Genomic DNA, 25,075 nt, shown 5'->3' with positions numbered 1-25,075 from the left:
TTGCCATGTTTGAAAAGTGAGGGCCATCCATGCATATTTGTTAAATGTTTTCCACAAGGAAACTTCCTCTCTTGGGGTAAGTTTGAAACTACAGTTCCTCAGCAACAAACCTTTCTGATAAATGTCCATCAGTAGCCTTAAATCTGATACTTAGAGAACATAAATCTACAGAAAAAATTACAATGGACATATGGCAACAGTGATTGCCTGGAAACGCAGGTTGTTGTAAAAGGACAGGGACTTCAACTCTGTATTTCTGACTAATCTTTCTAAATACATATATTTTCTAGGAGAAAAACAGATTAAAAAGAGGCAGGGATACAATTAGCTTATTTAAGGAAGTGCAAAGTGTAACAAGAAATACAAGCTTTATACTGGCAGAGGAATTAGTTTTTTGTAAATTAATGCACATAGCTTTAATGAATATCAAAGCTTATACTCTGCCCACCTTGCCAGCTTAGATTTAAGGGAAAGCTTTGAGAAATATTTATCTGGAAAGATGTCTCACTAAGATATTTGTACAGAAATACATCCAAGAATTATGCAGCCCTTTCAAAATTAATGTTGTTTAGTTTGCTGTGTAATTAAGAACACAATTGAAAATATAAATGTTTGAATTATTAATAAGGCCCAAACTGTCTATTATCCCCTCTGAATAACTCCTCTATGTTTAGAATGAGAACAGAGACACCACTTAGAAAATTCCTATAGCCTGAGAGAAACAACCTAGTAATAAGTTACCCACATTTATATCAACAGAATCTTATTTCTCCTTATTTTTTTTGTGCTTATGTATTAAAATTGTACTGTAAGTTTGCTTGTTGTAACATTAGAATAATGATAGACCCATTTTCCCTGCATACAGAATGCTTCTGCCCCTCCTAAGGGCGCAAACACCGAGTAATTTAGGAACTGAAGAATTATGAAATTCAAATAACTGAGGATGATGAGTTCCATATGAGAATATCCCCTGTCAATCCCAGGATTGTTTTATACTCCCTTGCTTTTCCTGCTGCCTAAAATTAAGTATGTTTGGACAATATCTTCATAGCATCTATGGAAATATTTTGTCAATATGAAGCTCATTCATCAAACCCTCAAAGCAGAAGATGGACAAATCTAAATCCTCTGATGTGAAAGTTGCCTGGAATAGTGTACTGGTTTAATAGTAAACTGGTGGGAGAACCCAATGCAAGACAGATTACAAGTCACAGTTACAATTTACTAAAAAGGATTACAATAAATAAACAATGATACAGAGAAAAACTGGCCTTAACCCACAAAGACAGATATATAACCCCATTACCCTGGGACAAGAAGAGAACGGTGTGCGTCAGCCCCCATGCTGAGCATAACGTTGGCCCCCTGGATACAAAACAAAAGGAAAGAAAATACTGTTAGTCCAGGTGATGGTGGCAGTTCTGTTGAAGAGATGATTGCAGTCTTGTTGGGAGTGGCAGTCGCAGTCCTATTGTAGTTCTGGTCCTCCTCTGGATCTGGCAAGTGGTCCCAGAAGTCCCAAAACCCCAAGATTATTTATGCTGAGGTTCAGGTGGGGATGTCCAGTACCTCTCCCAGGGCAGGGGGAGACATACTGTCTAAACATCCATTAACTTTTAACATCTTATGAAGATTTTTGAAATGCCTAATATTAAAAATATTCCATCATTTATTCATCTGTATCTTCATCATCCAATGGGTAGATAAATTGCAATTAAGAAGTCAAATTTCTGTCAGAAGACTATCAAGAATTATGAAATTTTCAAGTCCTAACTCCACATTTCTGAATGGAATTTCTCCATATGACATGGAGTTCTCCATGTCACTGTATCTATAAAGAAAATAAATTCTTCACTTTTCTTGCCCATTCTTTGTGCCACTTCTTAACGTAGCTATGCCGGCTTTGCTTTTGAAATACCCTAGGAGAGGATTATATTCACTCTAGTGGTAAACTTAAAACCTGTAGGTCAAAGCATCAACTAGTCACTGCAGAAAGTCCAGACTGAGAAGAAAGAGGGTGGCTTTTAGAGTAGCCAACAAATAAGGCAGCTAGAAATATTTATTTCAAAAAAAAAAAAAAGGAAAAAGAAAAACAGTGGTTTTCCATTTCAAAAGTGTGTCTCCAAGTTTCGGTAATGTTGATATGAGTCGTGATCTCCCCACTGGTTATTCATTAACTGTGTATTTACTGTCATAACACTCTCACCCCTCCTGATCCTACGTCTATCAACCACTTATTACACCTTCACAATTTATGTGCCCTACACATCAGAGACTCTGCAGAGCAGTCTTAGGCCTCACTTTAGGTGCCAAACTAAACCAGCTCCTTCCTGAGGCTTGATGGACAGAGAGGAGAAACAGAGGTTCTCCTACAGGGTGATGTAGAGAAGGGTCTAATTAAAATTATTCCCTGCAAAGCATCCCATCTCTCTACACTGACCAAAGGAAGGACTTTAGAGATTAGCTATCTTACTTTATTGAATTCCCTTTTTGTCAGTGTTAACTTAGGTATCTAACACATAGTTGTGAGTCCCACTACATTTTTGCATTTTTGTTTACTAAAAGGGATCTATAATTCAGGATTTCAAGAAGTTGCTTACTACAAGTAATTATGAAATGTTCTAAAAAAAGTAATAACAGTGAAATTGCACTATTTTTCATAGGAATACCAGAAAGCAGCTGAAGATCTTTGCCCTTCTGTAGTGTTTTATTGTTTCATGCAGCCTTTATGCAGCAGAGCTAGCCAACACTTTATAAAATGATGGTCTGTGAACTCTGAGAGCATGCAGTCACCTCAGCAACATACAGTCCACTTCCACTGGCCCTGGGCCAGCCCTGTGTATGGTTTCAGGAAAATTATAACTATAATGGTAGTACTTGGAGGCAAAATCTGTCTGCCTATCCCTTGCAAGGCTCAGAATATGCAAGGTAACAGGCTGGAAGCAGTATTTGCTTTGGTGTTATGGGAGAAGTGAGTGATAGACAGCCACAACCAGCCATCAGGGGCTGTCTTCAGAAGCAAAAAAAAAAGAGAGCAAGATAAAAGGAAAGAGAGGAAAAATGAATTTCAACAGAATTTAAGAGTTAAATCTAAGACCCAGTGAAACTATTAGGAGATTAAAGTTCCCAGTATAATTACATTTCCTTTCTCTGTCTTCCCCCAACAAGAAAAAACCCATGCAAATAAAGTCCCCTTTTCAAGCAATTCAGTGTAACGAAAATGTAACATATCACCAAATATCGAGTAATATATGGTACCAGAAAATTAGAAGAGTAACACTGTTCATCTGCTCAAAGACTGAGACTGATCTGAATGGGATCTTTTTTGTAGAAACACACAAAGATATGTATGCCACTCAGAAAGGGAGAGCAAGCTCTTTGAAACAATAACAAACATTCAGTCCTTAAGAGCTAAATGAGATAAGAAACAACACATTGTGTTGACCTATAGTAGCCCATCAAGAGGAAAATTCATTATTTCTACTATTTAAAACAGCACTTTGCAAGCATTACCCAATTCTCCCAGCCTCCCCTGTTTATAAATAGAGATACTGAGGAAGAGGGAATGTATACTTTGCCAGAATCATGATCCATCTAAAGAGTGGAAATAGAATAAACTCTCAGGAGCTCTTTGCTTTCAGCCTGCACTCAGTTCTCTGAATCTCTCGCAAGGCATATGAAACGGAAGCCAAAGTTTATAAAATTGTTGGTAACGTTGCAGACAAAAGGAGACATTTGCCTTCAGGTCAGACACATTAAATTGATTGTGGGATGACTCCAAAAAGACCATAAGAGCTTGAGTCATCCTACAACTTGAGTCACATGCCTTCTTCACAGGAATAACCCTGGAAGGCAGAGAGAAAAAACCCACCCTCTCTTTCCCTTGCTGGCAGATGGCATCGCAACCACTTGGCAGCAGGAAGGATATTACAATTTGACGGAAAAGGATCTGACCGGGCTCAAAAAATAACGACTGTCAATGTATGGTTCATTCATGTCTGCTTTACTAGTAAACAACAAAATATGGTATGAAAGGAAAGATAAAAAAGTCTCACATATGTACTTCAAGACTCATCTGCAGCCTTTTTCTCAGTGAGAATCTTTTGTAGGACACAAAGACAAGGCCAGGAATTTGGCTGGTTAATTTAAAATGATTGCTTATCTTTTAGATATTGTAAGCTAGATGCAATAATATCATATTTAAACCCCAGCCAGTAACTCAGCCCCACACAGTTGCTTGCTCACTCCCCTCTAGTGAGATAACAAAGAGAACTGGGAGGGTAAAAGTCAGAAAACTCATGGGTTGAGATAAAGACAGTTTAATAGGGAAAGCAAAAGCCACACATGCAAGCAAAGCAAAACAAGGAATTCAATCATCACTTCCCATGGGTAGGCAGGTGTTCAGCCATCCCCAGGAAAACTAGTCTCCATCAGGTGTAATGGTAACTTGGGAAGACAAACATTATCACTCTGAACGATTCCCCCTTCCTTCTTCTTTGCTCAGCTTTATAGGCTGCGCATGACACCATACCATATGGTCTGGGATACTCCTTTAATCAGCTGGAGTCAGCTGTCCCAGCTGTGTCCCCTCCCAGCTCCTTGTGCACCCCCAAACTGCTTGCTGGTGGAGTGGGGTGAGAGGCCTTGATGTTGTGGAAGCACTGCCCAGTAATAACAAAAACATTACTGTGTTATCACCACTGTTTCCAACACAAATTCAAAACATAGCCGTGTACCAGCTATTCTGAAGAAAATTAGCTCTATCTCAGCCAAAACTAGCTTAGATAAGTATTAATTTAAAGTTAATCAGGGAGATTTCTTCCACAATCAGTGTAAAAAGAGGACAGAAGATGACTTGCCATACAAGACTGCTTGTCTTAGAAACCTATTTAAGGATGGAATAAGCTGTGCTCTGGAGGTAGCTGTATCTTTTTATTAGTAAGACGATGAAAGGAAAAACTTTGACTGGGTGCTTAAGTCTACATAGCTAAGGCTAGATGAGATGAAAAGTGCTGAAAATGGTTTACATATTTTTTTAGGATATATATATATATATATGTTACAATGATAATTACTCAACCAAGCTCTATATCAAATTCATACATAATTATGTTTCAGCAGTAGGATATTTTTTCTGGTCAAAAGAAGAAACCCCCATATGTGTGTGTGTCTCTGGCATGCTCACACTACCATGTATTTAAAATTTACTCTGCAGCCAGGAGTACTTGAAACGTATTACCAAAGATATTACCAGACTTTCATATGGTTAGTCTGAAAAGAGTTTTCTAGGATGGCATATTTCCCAGGAGTGGGGAATAAAGTGTGGGGTGAAAGCAGGGAGAAATTTACTTGGTAGCATGCATTACTTCTAAATTAGTTCTTTTTTCTTTCATTCTTCAGGCCACAGACATGGCTAAACACAGAGCTACAAACAACTTAGTGAGAATTCTGGAATAGCAATATCATATCAGTGCACCACAGAAAACCCTGCCTAATGTAAACACTGTAACTCAAACTGATAAAAAAACATTCTACAGTAACATGCTTCAACAGGAAACCAGACTATGAATGAAACAGTGAGGTTATCTCTGAAAGTACTTTTTTTTTTCTTTCAGTGAAACTGAAAGAGAGCAAATGAAAACTATTTGATTGATCAAGTAAAACCTAAGACTTTTAAAATAATGTACACATATTTTAAAAAAAATATTACTAGAGTTTTTCTGAGAAAAATCAGGTATTTTCTTCTTCCTATGAGGTGAATTTTGACACAAGGAAGGGCTAGGGTACCTATAAGACAACCAAGCAGAAAAGATAAAAAAGGTGTCTTTGATGTCTGTAAAAACTTAACCACATAATCAGGCTATAACATTTATTAGAAAACATGAAATTTTTACAATTAGCCAGAGAGGGAAACTAGGGAAAAAAAATCCACAACATTTTAAAATCTGTAATCTACCTTTTGGGTGGTGCTTTCAATCCCTTTTCTCCCATCGCCTTATGGGGGGAATCTTTATTCTTCTGTCTATCTCCTTTCTACAAACCTGGTTAAAAACCCACTGCAATCTTTCCCCTGATCTCAGCATGCTGTAGATCAGACCTTATTCTAACAGACATAGTCTAATTTGTGCAAGACATTTATATTATCTTTTTCCTGCTGCAGTCATGTGCAAAAGTTATATTTCACTTTTCTGATGGCTTCAGTTAATGAAGAATAGCCTCAGTTCATTTCAGCTCATGCCCAAATATATTCAGCTGGATGTAATATTATGACTGAGCTCTCATTATATAAAGATGTCATGATCAAGATTACCTACAATTTTTGGAGACACATTATTGGACTGCCTATGTTATCCAGTCATTGTTCCATGGCTGACAATGTCAACAAAACTATGTTCTCATTCTCTAACAAGAAGTCTCATAGGATACCGAGCAAACATCTGCAAGATAATTCAATCAACAACATCAGTATCTTTGAACTTTGTACTGCACAGCCTTTTAAAATTCAGTCTGACAAACTTTTATAACTTACAGGGTGATGGTTAATCCTCTAACTTGGTAAGAAAACATGAAAAAAATCAAGACAAAGGGTCAAAATTGAAGGTAATGTGGAAAGCGGGAATAAAGGAGTATGCATGAATCTTAAAATCTGAATTAGTGCTGTTCGAACAGGGATTAGGAGCTTCTGTGCCTGATAACATTAACATAAATTTCCCATTGCTTTGGTGCAGGCAGGCCCAGATGCCTGAAGCTTTCTCACAGTAATTCAGCTTTCCGAAAAATACTGAATAGGAATCTAAAACATAAGCAATGTGATGTGATGAGAAATAAAATGAATTCTACAGTGCTCTTAACTTCTTTGTGCCTTACCACCATCATGGATATTATTCTTATCAAATATGTTCAGATAATTAAACCTCTGACTTCCTTCCCAAGTAATGAGCAATATAATATCAAAACTTTGTTGTAAGAAGTCAAAATAAAACAAAAACTATACAATTCTGAGGAGGCTAAACCACATACTTGACATATCATTTTGCCTATGAAGACCGTATAGATATTCCTATAGAATACAAATTGCTTAAAATTGTTAAAATACAAATTGTTAAAAAATTATTAAGAGGAACTAGTAAAGGGTCTGATAATGCTACCTTGGTATTAAAAGGGCTGGATGAGCCTCCAGTGCAAGGGTTTAACTGAGTATTTCTGTTAGCAATTGTTGCAACAATTGCTACTGTCAGTAGAACCAGTCAACCCAAAATTAAAATGAAATCTACTCTTTTAAAAATAACTTGTTTTTTTTTTCAAAAAGAAATTATGCTTAGCAATTACGAAGTAAGTTTTTTCTTGTACAAAGAATATACATTACAAAGACAAGATGTGACTCTCAAACCAGTTACAATCTTCTGAAAGACCTACATACAGCTCTTTAGATATTACAATTTTGCAATCAACAATCAAAGTAATGCAAGAGAGTAATGCAGGAAATTACTGTATGCATGATATTAGGCAGAAATTTGGGAACATTTACTTTGAAACAGCAAAGCCTTCTGTTCAGACAGGTTTATTACCACTAAAATGTTATATCAAATATTTCTGCTTGTTAAGCTAAAGTATTTCCACAAAGAAAACACATGGTATGGAGGTGAAACAATAGCTCCAAGTATCTTGAGTTTGTGCATGCTCATTCTATTGGACTTTGTCCTCACTGCTTGATAAATCAGCTATCTTACATATTATGAGTCCAACAATTACAGAACATCAGCTCTGATTGTATTGATTAAAGCACAGTACAGCAGAGCTGACACTGAACTACATTACTTTAAGGAGATCCGTCTGTGAAACATCTGGTGACTCCACCATCTAGAGAGATAGATTTCCATGAGTTCCTCACACTTGCCAAGCTTTGGAACAAGAGTAATAAATATTCTCAGTAAAAAGTGAAATTTCAAAGCGAAGCGAGTATTTTGTACCACTAGAGTTATTTAGGAAGAAGGATGAATATGTGTACATACTTTTGTAATGGTATTTTTGAGGGAGTTTTTCCCTTTTCTTCACATTCATATAATTCGTTAAGTATTTTAAATAAAAGTCTATTATTTACATCAGATTTGTGATTAAAAAAATGTTGAAGGGACTTTGAGAGAAAGTAGCTACAGCATATACTTCAGATTCTTTCCTCCACCGCATGCAGCTTCTTGATTTTCAGATATTATTTTATAGCCTTATTTTTTCCCTTGAGCTCCAAGACCTAACACTAAGGGGCACCAGAGAACTGAACTGCATCTGTTCATATCCATCAGGAACCAGCTACTGCAGCTAACATTGCAAGTTATTCACCATGCTAGGTGGAGAGGGAATGGGGCTTTGGGGGAAACACAACAGGCAAAACAATAGTTCTGTGTGACATGTTCTTTGTTACAGAAAACTGCCGCTGGAAAAGCAAGGATGCATACATTTCAAAAATACTGAATGTCTTATTACAGTTTATTGCTGGGTGTCAAAAAAGAACTCTCACTGTTTTTCCAGGCAAAAGTTGGGAAGTGTGTGAAAATATTACATGACATGAAAATGGATTATTTTTGAGAAGCCAAGTGTATCTAAACAATCCTAGCAGATTGACTGTATGTGTTTTGATCTTAGACAAGTGTAAACAGAGGAACACAGACTTAGGAATTAATTTTTGTATTAAGTTTTGGGTGAGATCTGAATACCAGCATGTTTTCATTTTCAACTCCTGAACTTCCACTATGAAGATAAAGAACTTTTCTCATTTTTTTGTGCACTGCAAAATTGCCAATTATTCTATCATTTTCTCAACAGGACAAAAGGGAAACAATATTAAAAAAAAAATTGCATAAATTAACCCTGTTTGCCAGGTGCAGACTCCAACAGCAATTCTCTTCACCCCAAGTTGGGCTGTCAAAAACAGAATAGTTATGCAGCCACTGCCACATATCATAATAGAGCACATTTTGAAAATCTCAAACATGCTATCAGGAACCTGTTGCTTATCCCAGCAGTTTTTGGTTTGGTGTTTTTGTTTGTTGTTTTTGGTTTTTTTTTTTGGTCCTGATTCTTTGTTGCAGTCCCTTTATTCTACCACAAAATGCATAATCAAACTAGCAAAAGGCAATTAAATAAATGACATTACATTTTAGATATGTCAAGTTGTTCTAATTTCCTTTTAAAAGCTCACAGTATTGTCCTGGAACAGAAAGCATTAAAAAAATGCAGATTCAGTATGGGGCCCAGTGTGTCAAATCATTGCAATCAAAGTTCCAAGACCAAAATTAATAATGTACCATTAGCAGATGGTGTGACTAAGAATTGCAAAGATGCATTCTGATTTGAGTACTGTAGACCTTTCCTTATAATATTAGCACTTATTTCTGTGTCTTTAAATAGCCTATCAAAATAAAATCAACAGATAACTCCTGCTCAGTATAATATTTGACTCAAAGATCTTTTAAGGTCAGATGAGATCATTACGATGATGTACTTCGATCCCCAGCATAAATACAGGGCATAGAACCTCTCTCTGAAATTCCTCCCTTGGATCTACATCTTCTGTTAGAGGTATACTGTCTCCTTCTGAAAGACATCTAACCTTGATTTATTGCTCAAAGTGACAGAAATTCCAGTACATTCCTTCGTAAGCTCACCCCTCAGCTGTAGTCAGAAGCAGTACAGGTTTTGTTCTCCTCTGGTACGGTTTAGTTTTAGATATCTTTCCACTACACCTTTCAAAACTGAATTTGACAACCATCACCAAGCTATATCAGTTTATATATGGTCATGTTTTTTAAGAAAAAAAATCTTTTTTTGACCAAAAAATGTGATAAGCCACCTTGTGGGATGCATTTTACACGTTGTTCAAGGACCATTAACAGTTCCTCAGGACAGACAAAGGACACAAGGTGGTTGATCTCTGCTGTGGGTACAAGTGGAGATCATCAGCGGTTCATCAAACCCTAGCAGGAGAGCTAAGCCTGACCTCTCTGTCTTTCTCTCCAGGTATTGACATCTAAACTGGGACACACACAGACTGGTAGTATTTATCCAGCTCATGTGCTGGACCAGGGTTCTGCAAAGCTTCTCTTGGGGGAACAGCTTGGGGTTTATCGTCATTTTCCTTTCCAGCTTGCTGACTGGAAGACAGACAGCTGTGATCAGGCATTTTACTGTGTGTCCAGAACCGGCCAGGATGCAGAGCCCGGAGTTTCATATCCCATTTGTGATTTGCTATGACAAGGACAGACACGGCAACAGACCTCTCCAGCCACCATCCTGCATGGACATGGTGTTTGTTCCATGGCCACAAACGGAAGGAGAGAGGGGTGGAGAGTGGTACCAAGCAGTTCCTTCGGTGAGATGAGTAGAAGGAGTTGCACCGATGAAGCCCTTTGGAGGGGCCATGTGGTCCCCAATGCCTCTCCCACCTCCTCCTCCTCCTCCTCCTCAGGCAAGAGGAGGCAGAGTGGCTGCTGCTGCCAATGCGCCAGGATAGAGAGATCTCGGCGCGGGAGGAGATGACGCAAAAGGCAGAGCTCCCCCCAAAAAAGTGTTTCTCCAGGACGAAGATGGCGGCAACTTAGCCCAGGGGCCCAAGATGCCTGTGCCCATCGGGGGCCCCCAGCCAGGCAGTTCCGCCCCGTGCGCCCGGGGACACCGCGCCCGGCGGCAGCAGCGGCGGCAGCCGCAGCCCATTGTCACCAGCAGCGGCGGCGGCCCCGGCAGCCTCCTCCTCCTCTTCCTCTTCCTCCTCCTCCTCCTCAGCATCCTCAGCAGCGCTCCGGGAGCCTTGCAGCAGCGTCTCTCCAGTTAGAGCGAAGGGGGAGAGAAGAAAGAGGAGACTAAGACAGCGGTGCAGGCATCTGTGCCGCGGCTCTGGGCTGGAGGAAGAGGAGCAGCGGCGGCGGCAGAGAGGAAGAGGAGGCGAGGAGCCCTCCCGGAGCCGTCCGTCGGCAGCGGGGGACGCGGCATGAGGTTGTCCGGGGGCAGTGGGCTTTTCTCAGGAGGGAGATGGGGAGCTGCGATCTGACCATGCCTGGGTGAGAGGGGCAAAGGACCAGTCGCGCAGCCCCGCCACCACCAACTATCACCACTACCACCACCATCTCCTCTCCCTTCCTCCTCTCTCTGCGTTATTGCTCTTATCTTCTCCACGGCACTCAGCGTTGGATGGACTGGGGCTGCTTCGTGTGGTGAGACCAAGGCAGAGCCACCGGCGAAAAACAACATTATCTCAGAGGGAAAAAAAGAAGGAAGAAAGAAAGAAGAGGGAGAAAGAGAGAGGGGGGAGAGTGGAAGAGGGAGAGAGCGAAAGAGCGAGCGAGAGAAGGGAAGGCAAGCAAGAAAATCCCCCCAATCTTTTAAGTCAATGCATATTGTGGTGACACTGGCAAAGGAGCCCTCACGGTGGAGTCGGCCAGGGCTGTGCGTTCCCAAAATATGACCAGGGGTGCTTGGATGTGTAGTCGGCAGTATGATGACGGCTTAAAAATCTGGTTCGCACCCCGGGAGAACGAGAAACCCTTCACGGATTCAGAGAGGGCTCAGAAATGGCGACTGTCCCTGGCATCGCTCTTGTTTTTCACGGTCCTGCTCTCTGATCACTTGTGGTTCTGCGCCGAGGCCAAATTCACGGGAACCGGAGAGAAGGAGCAGCCGCCGCCCGAGAAGCCGGAGCCCGCGGAGCCGGAGCTGCTGGCGGGCATGGGGGAGCCGGCGCCCCCCGCGCCCCGGCTCCTCGCCCCCCTCGCCCTCCCTCCCGCCCTCCCCGGCAGCAGCGGCGGCGGCAGCCGCGGCAGCCGCACCAACGGCACCGAGCCCCGGCACGGCAAAGCTGCTTTCCTAGGGAACTCCACCACCAGGCCCCTGGAGACGTGTCCCCCCCCGGGCTCCTCGTCCGGGCAGTGCTTCAGCGTGGGGGACGCGGAGGCGGTGTGCCGGCCGCGGGGGGGGTCGGGGCGACCGCCGGGCGCGGGGCAGAGCCCGGCGCCCGGCTGGGACCTGACGGATTTTTACCTTTCCTTTTGTAATTCCTACACACTTTGGGAGTTGTTCGCCGGGTTGTCCAATCCGGACACTTTGAACTGCAGTCTGGATGTGGTGCTGAGGGGGGAAGGCTCCTGCAGCCAGTGCGTCCAGGCTTACCAGCGCTACGACCAGCACGCTCAGGAGAAATACGAAGAGTTTGAGGTTATGCTCCAGAAATATTTACAGTCGGATGAGTACTCGGTGAAATCGTGTCCTGAGGATTGTAAGGTAGGAGTCCCTGCTGTGTTTCCTGTCCCTGGCTGGCGGGCTGGCGTGCCTCCCTCGGCTGTTGTGGCTGCCGTGGTCCCTGTTGTGCCTGCTTCGGTCTCTGTCCCTGGCGCCGGCGGCCGCGGTTCGTACGGTGCGGGCGGAGCTGTGGGGTGTACGGACCGGGATGCCCCCGTTAGCGCGTTGTTGAAAGGGAGGAAGAGAGAGGGGGAAGCTTGGGAAAAAGCAGAAAGAAGTGATCCTCGGTCCTCTGGGAGCGTAGTGCTGGATTTCCCCCTCCTCATGAATATGCGATTGGCTCCGGCTCGGCTGCCGGCTTCCAGCGGGCTCGGATGCGGCTTGGCGGCAGGCAGCGACAGGGGCTGCATGACAATGAGCGGGGCTCGGAGCGGCGGTAGAAGCCGGGGCTGCCCGACGGTGCTGCCCGGCCCTCGGGGCTGTGGGTGTCCCCGGTGCTCCCCAGGACTGGCGTTCCGTGCCCCCGCGGCGGCCAGGGGCACACGCCGGAGGCTCCGGCTGGGTTCCGACGGGCTCTTGGTCCCGGGGACGGCGGTGCCCTGCGGCGGCGAAGCGGCGCGGCGCCGGGCCGCCTCGGGAGCGGGGAGCGGGACGGTACCTCCAGGCGCTCTGCCAAAATCTGCGGACCTGGGAAAAGCTGGAGGATGAGGGTGTCTGTCAACGGGCAGCGCGGTGGGCCTCGGTTGGGAAGTCATGGTAACAACGTTTTGATAAGACGCAGCTATTTTCTTTGGTGCCACTGGTGACGGCTCAGAGAGATCCAGAGGTTTTTCTTTTCCTGTGCTAGAAGGCAGAGGGTCCTACTTTGTCTCTTGTAGTTGTTACCTTCTCTCTACTTTTGCACAAGATTAGTTGGCCTATCTCTCAAGACAGGGCAGAAAAAAGTGTTGTCCTGAGCATCTAAAATAGCTAACTGCATTCTTCTTTCCCCGTTTCAGTACTTGTTGAGGTGAATGGTTTCTGCCCTGAACTGGATTATCTCAACTACTGTAGCTCTACACTAAGCAGTCTGAACCAAATTCTGCTTTAGCAGTGAAACACAACACTACACACGAATCACTGCTCTGAACAGGAGGCCTAGAGTACCTCTGCACTTTGTAACTTCAGCAGGGCCTTCTCAAATCATTCCATAGTAATAGTCCATGCTTTAAGAATCCCATTCACCAATAAGTTAGTGTAATTTGCACATCTTTGCCACAAAAATCAATTCACAGTCCCTGTAGGAGCTGAAATAGCCCATTATCTAATTGGATAAAGTAGGAAAGTTGCTATATTTATTTGTTCTTGTTAAACCTGACAAGAATAAAGTAAATTCATTAGTAATGTTGACTCCACTGTTTCTAGGTTGCAAACTGTGCATGTACACACTCACTGTATATATGCTATGTACTCAGTTACTGAAAATGTAACCCCATTTTATTTCCAGAGTGAATTGGATAAGTAAAAAAGGGTGTCAAATGTAAATAGATGTCTACTGCTGTAAGGACATCTTCACCATTTCAGTAGTTCTTTAAGTAGAAATTGACCTACTATTCCGTGCTGCCAAATGATCCACATCTACTTGCTTAAAGTGATTTTTTGTGTCACAGTTTAGTTTGGCTGAACTTTACTGCAAAGTGTGCAGTTGCTCTACAGAATATTGTAGTGTAAAAGATGTTGAAAATTAACAGAACAACAAATGTATACTGTATAAATATTTCCCTTCAGACACCCAATGAGAAGAAATATTTGTCTAATGATGGGGAAAAAGTTGTTGACATTAAGATGATTGCGTGAAACTTAAATGAGCTAGACAAACACAGTGCCAACGACCTACATTTCTCCAGTTCTGAGTGCCAGATGATATTGCTCTATGTTTTGAGAATTTGGCCGACCAGTCTGTGTTGAAAATGAAAGATATTCCAGCAGGGGAAAGGAAGAAAACCCCAATCAAGGGTGTGACTTAGTGGGTTTTCCCTCTTTCCAGGGAATCTGGTGCGCAGTGCAGGTGCCTAGCCAGGGAGGCGCGGAGCCCAGGGGATGAACCCTCCGGCGAGGGGCTGGGCTGAGTTGGGCTGGGCTGGGCTGGGCTGGGCTGAACTGGGCTGGGCTGGGCTATGCTACGCTGAGCGGTGGGCCGGGAGACCGCTGTCCAAGGTGCTGCAAGGCAACACACACAGCCCGTGGTCAGGAGGGGAGAAGCCTCTCTCTGTCCCCGCGCCCTGACTTGGTGCTTCTGGGTCCCTCTGGAGCCTTTTGATCCGTGCCGGTGGCTGAGAGAACGAAGCGGATGGCCCGTCCAGCTATCTGATAGCCGTGTGTATTGATGTGCTTGTGCATGGGCTACTCTGAAGAGTGTAGAGGTGAAACTTGAAACTCAAATACTCAGTGACTATTGCGATGTTTTGCTGGGCTTTCTGGTGTTTTATATATTCATTTATAAGACTCAATAAGGAAATAAATCAGTGTAAGTAAGCATTTTTTTTTCAAGTGTTGGATATTTAGATAATTCTTAGCTTAAGAATCAGAACATAAAATAACTTGACAGCTATGTGGCTTAGATACACACTTTTGGTTTTTGTCATGTTTTGTGTGGTGAACTGCTTTTTCTTTTAAACAAAATGCTGAGAATACTGCCTTTATTCAATAATCATGTATGTAAGCCTTGGCTTAATGCAATGAAAGGCTTTTTAAATAGTATATTTATATTTAAGACATCTTTAGCATTCTGGGAGGGTGGCTTCATTCATAGGAAAAAAAGCTTTTCATCCGGTTGACCAATTACAGTCGATAAAAATCAGTACAATTTACACTGAATAAGACTCAACCCAAAACTTGTAATTGGGTGTTACTTTCTTCTTCACCATCTCTCCCCAGCACCATTCCCCATCCTTGACACAGTTCTCACAGCAAAGTGTGAAAATCATGGGGGATTTCTCAGTCCATCAAGTTATGCTTTTCCTGAAAGTACTGTTGGTGGTAACAAATAGTACATCTCAAAATTGCCTTTGATGCACGAGTCTATACCTCAGTTTTATCTTTATTCATTTATCTGAAACCAGAAGAAAATGAATGTTACTTTCAAAATATTCTTTGTTCTACTACTTGTTTCCTGATCTCTGAAGAATATTTTAAATTAATTGCTTGGTACTGCAGAAGTCTGCAGAAGTTTGCAGGCAGGAGTTGTTTGACTTATCAGTTCACATTTAGCTATTCTATGTGGTGAGTTTTGGTTTCTATATATAAGTATACTCGGTCTTTTTTTTTCTTTTTTTTTTTTTCTTTTTTTTTTAACGAGTGCTGTCTTGTAATTAATGTCTTACTGTTAAACTTGTTATTGAATGGCATTAGAGTTTTTGAAAATTTGTAGAAAATGCTGAGAATTTTGCACATTTAGAACATTTGGAAATGGACTTTTTTGATAGTATCAATGAATATGCATATTCATTTCATATTATTAGGATGTCAGTAGACTTTTTGTGTTGTTCAGAAGTTTGGAATATCAGTGTTGTCTCAATATAAATGCATCTTCAGTTTATTTCTTAGAAGCCATCCCTAAAGTCTGATGTCTCTCTATATTGTTTCCTTGTTAAGATAGTCACACAACAGTAATGGCTAGACAGTAAATATAAGAAGAATATTTGAATGTATTACATATTTAACTATATGGCACAATAAATTACTGTAGCTTTATTGAATCACTAAAGTAATGGAGTAACTGAAAGTCTGGATCTACATTTCTGTTTTTCTGTCTTTAATTTAGATTTTTAAAAAATATGTATGAAAGTTTGCTTTTGCGTATTATAAATTTGTGGTTATATTTACAGGGATTTGCCTTGGCAACATCTATAATTTCTTGGTTTCCAGAATATCATTTTTATATGCAGTGTGACACAGTACTGTATTCAGACAATTAACAGAAACTGTATTGACTTGATGTCGGAAGACACAGTTCCTCATTAAGACTTGTCAGCCTTCTATCAGGGGAAATACTCAAGTTCTTATTCTTAAGGCAGCAGGCAATCGCTCTGTGGAATAAAAGAAAATTCTGGCTACTTCTGATTAAGAACTGGGTCAAATGACTAAGTAGGACGTAAAAATGCTAAGGTTTCAATTTTTTTTTATTTTATTTTTTTAGAGGTAGAACTTACATCTTTGTGATAAGTATCAGAGGCCAGGGCTTTCTTGGCAAATGTATTTATTAATGTTTGATCATGACACTAATCATCATTTTTTGATGCAGGTTTCTTTAACCTAGTGAAAGTTGAGAGTGTTTAAAATGTGGCCTTCCCTAGTGCTAATTAAAATATTGAAATGTATAATCCAGGTAATGCATTATAGTTAAAATAATATCAATATAATTCAGTTTCCCTCCTAGAATATTTAAAGAGAAAAATAAAAAAATACCAACTCTTTATATCAACATTGTTAAAAAGCAAACTTTGGCTGGCATCCTAGGTGTTTAACATGTACACACAGATTCTTGTTTTTCAGAAATTAAAAATAATTTGATAACTTCTGATTTGAGGTTTATGATACTGGTATGTATATGATATGATATATATATGATACTGAGTTATAGATAGCTATAGTTATTATAGTTATTATAGCTGGGTTATAATACTTCTTAGTTGAAAAGCATGCCTATCAAGAAAGGGTTTCATCATTAAACATAGATGATGTAGTTGATAGGAATATAGAGTTGACATTTCTGTTACTGAAGAATTTTCTTTTGATCAAAGAACCACGTTCAACCACTTTTATTTGAGTAAGAGGATGATTGAAAATTCTTTAAAACAATTAAAATCACATTTCTTTTTAGATGTTATCTGCAAATATCAAAGCTTATGTGAATCATTACTTTTCCAAGAACTTTTTCCTAAACAGCATATGTAGTCTAATTAGGTTTTGAATTAAACTCTCAGCTAAGCTGGCAGAAAAGAGCAGATGAGAAGTACAAAACCAAAAGCTGAAATGATAAAAGAACCCTTCTGTTACAAAAGGTCACATAGACCAGCATCTGCCACAAAGTTAGATATTTCAGTGTCACGTCTTAATCACATATTTGTTATATGCAAGAGTGATACCTAAGCTAATCAGAAGAAACTCTTACAAATTAAACGTTGAAGATCTGCACTGATACTCTAGTATAAAAAGGAAAAAAACATTAATTACTGAACTAAGACCTTTTCAGAATATGTTGAAATTTAAATCTTTATTTTAAAGCTCTTCTAAAAATGATTACTATGCTGTATTTAAACAAGCTTAAGTGTTTAAAGAAATAAACAGTATTTAAATACTATAAAATATGTAAATTAAAATTTATAAATTATATAAATTATATAAACATAAATAATACTTAAATATTTACACTTTTCAAAATGTTGGTTTAAAATACTGTGAAACTAATGTGATTGTATAAGTTGATGTTCACATAACTTGATGGTTTTTGATTTTGTTTGGTCAGCTGATTTTTTAAAGAAGTAGAAGTTGAATTATTTTTCAAAACTAATTCAAGACAAATATGTGGATGAATTTAGTATAACTCTTCTTGCAATAGTGCACTGGTATAATAAAGGAAGTGACACTGACTATGTGCAAATGGACTTGTATTTTGGCCTAAAATCCTGATTCAGCAATATGTTTGTCGTCATTCAATTGCTTAACTGCTCTGCTGGATCAGAATCAGATCTCTTTACTCCTAAAATTCCCCCGGGTGTTCTTTCCAAGTTCTATCCAACTTAACTTTCTGAAAGTTAGCATCTAGTTGATCATCTAGATACTCATCCCATTCATAATGTCAGTGGGTACGTCACTGCTGATGGCTGGCACGGAGTAGCTGAAGTGGATTCCACCCTAGCTCAGCAGCCACCATTAAATGTTTTATGGTGTTAATGTCACATAGCTAAGGATGTCATGGCTCTGCCCTGAATTTTACTTTGTTCACTTGTTCTCTTTACATCAAGCAGTATGCTTCACATTCACCTTGCAGAGACTGTGACAATCATGCTTCTTCATTTCATGTTCTTCTAGGAAAAGTAATCAAAATGCAAATTATAGTTCTATCACTTATCCTGCCTAAAAATCATTTGGTCTATACTTAGTAATTTATCACTTCAGTCTTGCACTAAGATCCATAATGTATTTAGATCTGTGAATTGCCTAAAAGGGAGAAAGTAACTTAGAAGCTGTATTCCTAAATATTACTTTTGGTAAGTATCAGTCATAATGTCCTAGAAGATAGAAAAATAAAATAATCCATGTGATGAAAAGAAAAAAAAAGTAGATATCCATCATGGACATCTACACAAAAAATAAAAGCTCAGACTCTCTTTGTAGTCAGTGGAGATACATAAGCAATTTTAGAGTCTGAGTCAGTTCACAATAAAGTGGACATCTAAAATAGGTCAGGTGGATTATGCCCTAAAAGGATCTATTTTCTGTCCATTTTCTCTGAAGAGGACATACTGTCATTTTATCTCAAATACAAACACCTCCACACACTGTTGACCTCAAAAGTCATATTAGATGAATCCTAAAAAAGGGATTTTGGTAGAAAAATTAAGTTTGGAGGAAATTATGTTAATATGCAAAATTTAACTGTGAGAAAGTTTGTAAAATCCCACTACTTGTTCTGTGCCACACCAACCTAGTGAAATCACAAGTCTCTTTCACTATTCTGTTGCTGAAGAATGTGTGAGCTATGCAATCTATTTTTAGGGGTGAGAATAGGAAAGTGTCTTGTATGACATAACTGTATTTTTATGACTTTTTTTTTCTTTTTTTTTAAGAGAGGGGACACCAAGAGTTTCTACATACGGCTCCTCCAGTTTTTATTTCTGTTAAGAAACAAGACAGTAACAATTGTAGGTCGTGTTCTTAATAGACATTTTTGCAGGTAGATCTGCTACAGATTGTTTCTCTTATCCTCACTTCTCTGTGTACAAGGAGGATGGATTTTTTTTGTGTTGGAGGTGTTTATGTATGTGAGAATTCCTATACATTTAATTTGCTTCCCTTAGTCCAAATCAGAGGGAACTCCTAAGACTACCCAAACTCTCTATCTCAAGAAGCACACAGACATTTATACCACTTTACTACAATAACCATACTGTACTTTTCTATGTATTTTTCACTGTACTTTTCTCTTGTCAGAACTGTAGAGCAAACATCTCTAAGTGAGAATGTGTGTGAGCTTGATTTACTTTAAAGCATCAATCAGTTGGATGAATACAAATGTAGTGAGGCACTGGAGATATGTTCTGGTTCCTAGAGAGATTTAATTAATTTGAAGATGTGTTAAAAGAATAAAGACCAAATTTATTTTTGGATTTGTGGCCTGACCTTGTTTGCAAACAGGGTAGATATATGAAACATGCAAATTGCTCCTTTAGGACATGCACACTGAAGAGCTGTATCTAATGGACTCCCAGTCCATAATGACAAAAAGAATAGGACATGAGGCTCTGAAGGGAAGTAGATCAACACTTAATATTCTCCCACCCATCATCTCATCTCTTTCATCCAAACTGATGGGCGTTGTCAAAACCTGTGTTTGAAATAACACTGTCCTAAAGCTGTTATGAAGAACCTGGTATGATCCTTTGAAGCACTGGTTGAATGCAAAGCAATTGTTGGGACGAATGGTGATGCTAAATGCCAAAGTGAAAAACTTCAGCAGTTATATGTGGGTATTTTGGTCCTTTGAAGGGTATTGGAGAACCTCATGGGAATGTTCACCTTTCATATACGTTGTTCTTGAGAGTTCATTCAGAGAGTTCACCTTTAGAAGAAAACTTTGTGATTAAGAACAGTAATGAAGATGATCTGAAGTTACCAACAAACAGCATATTTGGGTCTAGATTTTTAGAAATTCTGCTGCATATTGGAACTCATTTTGGATGTTTCAAATTACTTCAGTGAAATTAAAGGGAAATGGTAGCTGAGCAATTACAAAAAAAATCCCCAAAACCAAAACCTCCAACTTTTCATTGTTGGGATATGACATTGACATTTTTATGTGTTTTTTTTTGTTTGTTTTTTTTTTTTATGTTACAATTTAGGTAATTTAATTACTTAAGTCATTATATTTTCAAATATATCCATTCTCAAATTTTAAAAAGGAAAAAAGTTGTATTATGTTTGCATTTTAGAATGTGTTCTATATTGCAGTATTTAGGAGACATTTTCCATGGAGAAAGTATGATATCTAGAGCACTTTTAAAATGCATTTTTAATTCTTGTTGATCCTCTGCATGTTAGATGAGATGTTGCCTTCAATTTGCCTGAAAACTTATGTAAATGGTGTCTTGGGCCTGTCAACAGACTTAATCTCTGTAAAACATCATAATGAAGTATCTTTATTACATTTTAAAGATATTAGCAATTCAGAACCAGAGGGCATTCTTTATTAAAGGGATAGGAAAAAGATGAGATATTTAGAGAAAATATTGTTCTCATTTTATTAATTCTTTGAGGAGAATAAGACAGTTTCCAGAGTTGGCTGATTGATGGTTTACTGATCATTGCTCTATATTGGCTAGCTTGCTCTCTGTGTTTGAGGAGTTACACTCACGAGGTTATTCTCAGAAAAATGAATTTTGTATGAGGTGTATTCATTTAGATAAATACTTGGATTTAAAGGAAGAACTTGAGCAACTCTTAAATACTTTAAAATCTATATTAAGGTAATTACATATCTTAGAGATATCTTAGAGTGTGTAGCAATAGACAGCTAAATGCAAGATGATAAATATAAAAATTTATTCATGCATGCTTATTCTTCATGAGGAACAGTACGCAGACAGAACTGCTTTTTCTAGTGTGAAAATTATATTCTTAACTCATATTAGTTGATTTGTTGTGCTCATGAGTCAAGAAAATACAATTTTTTTATTAGTATAACTTCATTATTTAGAAAGGTATCTTTATCACTATAAAGTTATATTTTCAAAGGCACTAAAAAGATCTCTGTTGAGACAAATGTTTGTATTTGTATATGTGCACACTGGATTAAAAAAACAGATATTCCTTAAAGTAAAACACAGATTGTAGAAGAACAATAAAAAAATAACAAATGAAAATATTATTTGTTTTTATTGGGAATCAGTGCAGAAAGATCTATGTTGTCAGAGTCTCATTTACTGGCCTTTTTATTATTTATTAAAATATCCCACATGCATCTATTTTTGGATATTTCAAATTTTATGCCTCTTAAGGTATAAACCCATCCTTTCATGTTTTTCCTTTCACTCTGTGTCCAAGCTGTTAACACTGTGGTACAGTGCTTTAATGAGAGACTGGGCAGTTTTGTTTAGAAGAAATTTTTTATGCAGAAGGGAACAAGTATGGGAAGCTCCCAGTAACCTGTGCATGGGGATGTCCTGGCACTCGCTGCCTGCCAGGAACATACAGGCTCTGCCTGGAGCAGGGCCAGGGCTGAGGAATATATGGGGAATAGATTCCACTGCCTTGAGGTGTTCTGCACTTAAAAAAAGGAAGAAAGTAAAAAACATAGTCAAGGTCCTGTGGGATGGCTTTTAAAATTCTTCATGCATTCAGAGATGAGAGCTGTTCATTTTCAGTCCTGTTCTGCTGTAGAGTTAAAATCTTGATGTAATATTTCTGCAGAGAACCTGACAGAACTTGGACTGGTATTATGAAGGAGTTTCTGAACAAGGTACATTTGAAATATTACCCAAATTATATTAAAAACAGAATTAATTTTTGTAGTTTTACATGTTTTCATTTATGCTTTCTCATATAACAGTCCTTGGAGCATTGACCTCTATTATAAGCTGAGTTTAGCTAACAAGATATAGTGTGGCACAGGAGTTCAGGAAATGAGGCTTGCTGTTTTATATCCCAATTCAGTTAGAAGTGCATCAGGATTTCTTTTGTCTCTATTTAAATCTTATAAATATGCATTTTTTTGCAACCTCACTATATTAACGAAATTAAATCATTACTGCAACAACAGTTTTTCAAAATCTAGGTACTGAGATTGATTCCTGGGACGTGACTCAAGTAAATGTATTGCAAGCCAATCTCTATAATGATAGATATGAAATTAAAAGATTGTTTTATTTTCATTTGTAAATGTAGACCAATTTTCTTTAGTCAGTAACCTACAGTGACAAAAACCAGAACTAACTCCATTGAAATCAATGGCTTTACTTAATACTGTTTTGAGAGAAGGGAGGCACATGATATGCTTTAAAACTCAAACGTATGAATTCAGAGGGACAGATTTGACTCAGACTGATTTGTTTTACAAACCTTGATACAAAAAGCAATATGTAGAGTCCTTTAAATGTTGTTTTCCTTGTCTTTGACTAACATTACTAATTTGTTATTGTTGTTAGATTAATGATTTTTTCCCTTTTCTTTGTTGTTGTACATCGTCTTGATTGTATTCTCTTATTCTTTTGACTTTTTAGGTAGTACTGTAGAAAAATATTATAAGCTTAACTTGTTCAGCTATCCAGGGAGGTGAAAATCTTGAAGAAAACAAAGGAGAATTAATTTGCCTTTTCCATCCAAGAGTGTACGTCATCCAGAGGGTTAAAAGGAGAGATGTTGATCAGTAGTATTGCTAGTTTAAATCCAGAGAAGCTGCTTTTATTGCTGTAAAGACACTCTGTATTTATGTTGGCATAAATACAGTTAAACTTTAAGCATAAGATGAAGAATTGATCAGGTAATGTAAGTTTGCTCTGTGGTACATTTCAACACGCGTAAAAAGGGCAGAAATTTCAACAATGACTCATCTGAAATAAAAATTACAGGTATTGTACACATATATGTGTGTGTATATATATAGATATCTATATATCTGTATATGTCTTACAGGAGGTGAGACAAGGATATTATTGAAATCAGATCAAGCATCCTGGATAGGCTAGGACAGTCCTGAAGTAGAGTCCTTTGGAAAGCTGAAATGTTATGGATTATGCAAAATTAAAAAGTAGCGTAGGAAGTACAGGAAAATGTCACAATTGTTTCTAAGTGGTCTTTTAATTTTTCAGTCACTGATTTGTTTTTTTTCTGACTGATCTGGAAATGTAAATTACTTAAGGTGTTTTCTTTCTTTCATCAATACTTCAGAAAAGCTCCACATAAGCATCAGCTGCCAGGATGTCATAGCCAGGATACACACTAACCCTGTCTTACACTGGTCTTTGCAACTCATTTGTAGAGATGCTTTGTAAGTTTAGACTGAAATTTGGATCACTGGTTGGTACAAAACCACCTAAAACTCCATGTGTCTCTGTTATCTAGTATTAACAGATTATGGAGGAAGTTACCTTAATGTTCTGTTTTCTTAAGAGGAATATTTTTGATTATTTTTATTTCTTCTTCTTTGTTTGCTCATCACTATGAAGTTTATTATTTGTTTATGTCTGGGTATTTTTAAGACTAGGATATTTTGAATGCTAGATCAGGTAGCTCAGGTAGATCAGGTTCTTATTACTGTTGTATAATGGGATTTTTATATTTTTTTATGAAATATTTTAAGAGGCAGAATAATGCTAGCTTGTGTAATATATAAGCATGAATTACAGTGACTTCCCAAATATTTATTTTTTATATTTTATTGGTATTATTATTTAGAGAATATATATATATTATATATTTTTCTGTAGTTTCCTTTGTAATTTTTAATTGCTGAAAAAACAGTAAGGTTTTTATATAGGCCTGATTTGAAGACAGGCAATATTTCGGATGGAAGAGACCTTTTTCTCCTTTTATAGCTGTTTAGATCTGCAGGAGGAGGAGATGTTTTGCAGCCCAGAGGAAGTATTTAAATCTTATATTTTTACCAAAATCATTGCAATCATTACTGACAGGGAAGATCAGTAGCTCATAGGGAGGAATAAGATAGCTATGAATATCAATAAGGGGTTTTTTTCAGTATTCCTCTAAAATTGTAATCCTGGGTACAGGACAAAGTATATACGATTAGAAGGATGTTTGAAATGGTTTTATGATTTTATGATATGTTCGAAAGAGAAGCCAAAGACCTGAAATTCTTTAGTGGGTTTTTTATTGCCTTTTTTTTTGTTTGTTCCCCCCCTTCCCCCCCGCACCATGAGGTGCACCTGTTATGTGGCTCAAAGGGCTGGTCCTGCTTCAAATTCTGTTCTTCACTTCGCATCTTAATAGAGTTAAAAAGAAACTATTTATTTCTTACAGAATCTGTGCACAGTCGGGAAGCTCACAAATCTCAAGTGCTTGCACTGTGTACAGGCAGCTGCCCTCAGGCTGTGTCTCCATTAGCATTTCAGTTCGGGTCAGGGGTGTGCTTTTGAAACAAACCTCCCACTCACTCCCACTGCCACTCTTACTGCATCTTGATTCACCACACAAACTGGATTGCTTTCTGTTGAAAGCAAAGGGAAATGGGTGCCCCAGAAGTGCTCCTAAATTGAGTTGTAGGCAGTAAGGGACATGCAGTCTAATAGAACTAGGGCTAGCCCGAAGTAAAACTGATGAAACACACACTATGTGGGTGCCAGGATCTCAGTACTGTTTCAGTTTACAGAGTGTTTCTACAGAGCCACACTCCTTGTTAATATTCACATAGGTATAGTTAAAGAGACTGAAATTCAAACTGGAGATAATTCCCAGAGTACCTCAGCAGTTTCTTCAGGACTGTAGCTCAACCTCAAGACCCTGAGCCAAGTCTCTGAAATGATTCGCTGCACCTGGCTGTATAGAATCATGGCATTAGTGATAATCTATTATCCTTTTTAACTTTTTTTTAAAATTTATTTTTATTTTTTTTTATCTTCTGCTGGCATGCCTATGG

At 38.8% G+C, this 25,075-nt stretch overlaps 1 protein-coding gene across 3 annotated transcripts in view; it reads left to right on the top strand.

Moving 5' to 3' along the window:
* The first annotated feature begins 11,451 nt into the window (after positions 1-11,451).
* Positions 11,452-25,075, top strand: part of NALF1 (NALCN channel auxiliary factor 1) — a 466,207-nt gene continuing 452,583 nt past the window's right edge. For all 3 annotated transcript variants that reach the window (XR_007630892.1, XM_050332193.1, XM_050332194.1), the window contains exon 1: positions 11,452-12,267. Coding sequence is in view for 2 of the 3 variants with exons in the window: in XM_050332193.1 (XP_050188150.1) it covers positions 11,452-12,267 (816 nt within the window). In the remaining variant the exon portion in view is untranslated. The remainder of the gene's footprint in view (positions 12,268-25,075) is intronic.

Source organism: Myiozetetes cayanensis, unplaced genomic scaffold, assembly GCF_022539395.1.
Source record: "Myiozetetes cayanensis isolate MyiCay16 unplaced genomic scaffold, myiCay2020 scf5-8, whole genome shotgun sequence".
In the NCBI taxonomy this organism is placed as follows: Eukaryota; Metazoa; Chordata; class Aves; order Passeriformes; family Tyrannidae; genus Myiozetetes; species Myiozetetes cayanensis.
Note: the sequence above shows the minus strand (reverse complement) of the source record. Positions and strands in the feature narration are given on the sequence as shown.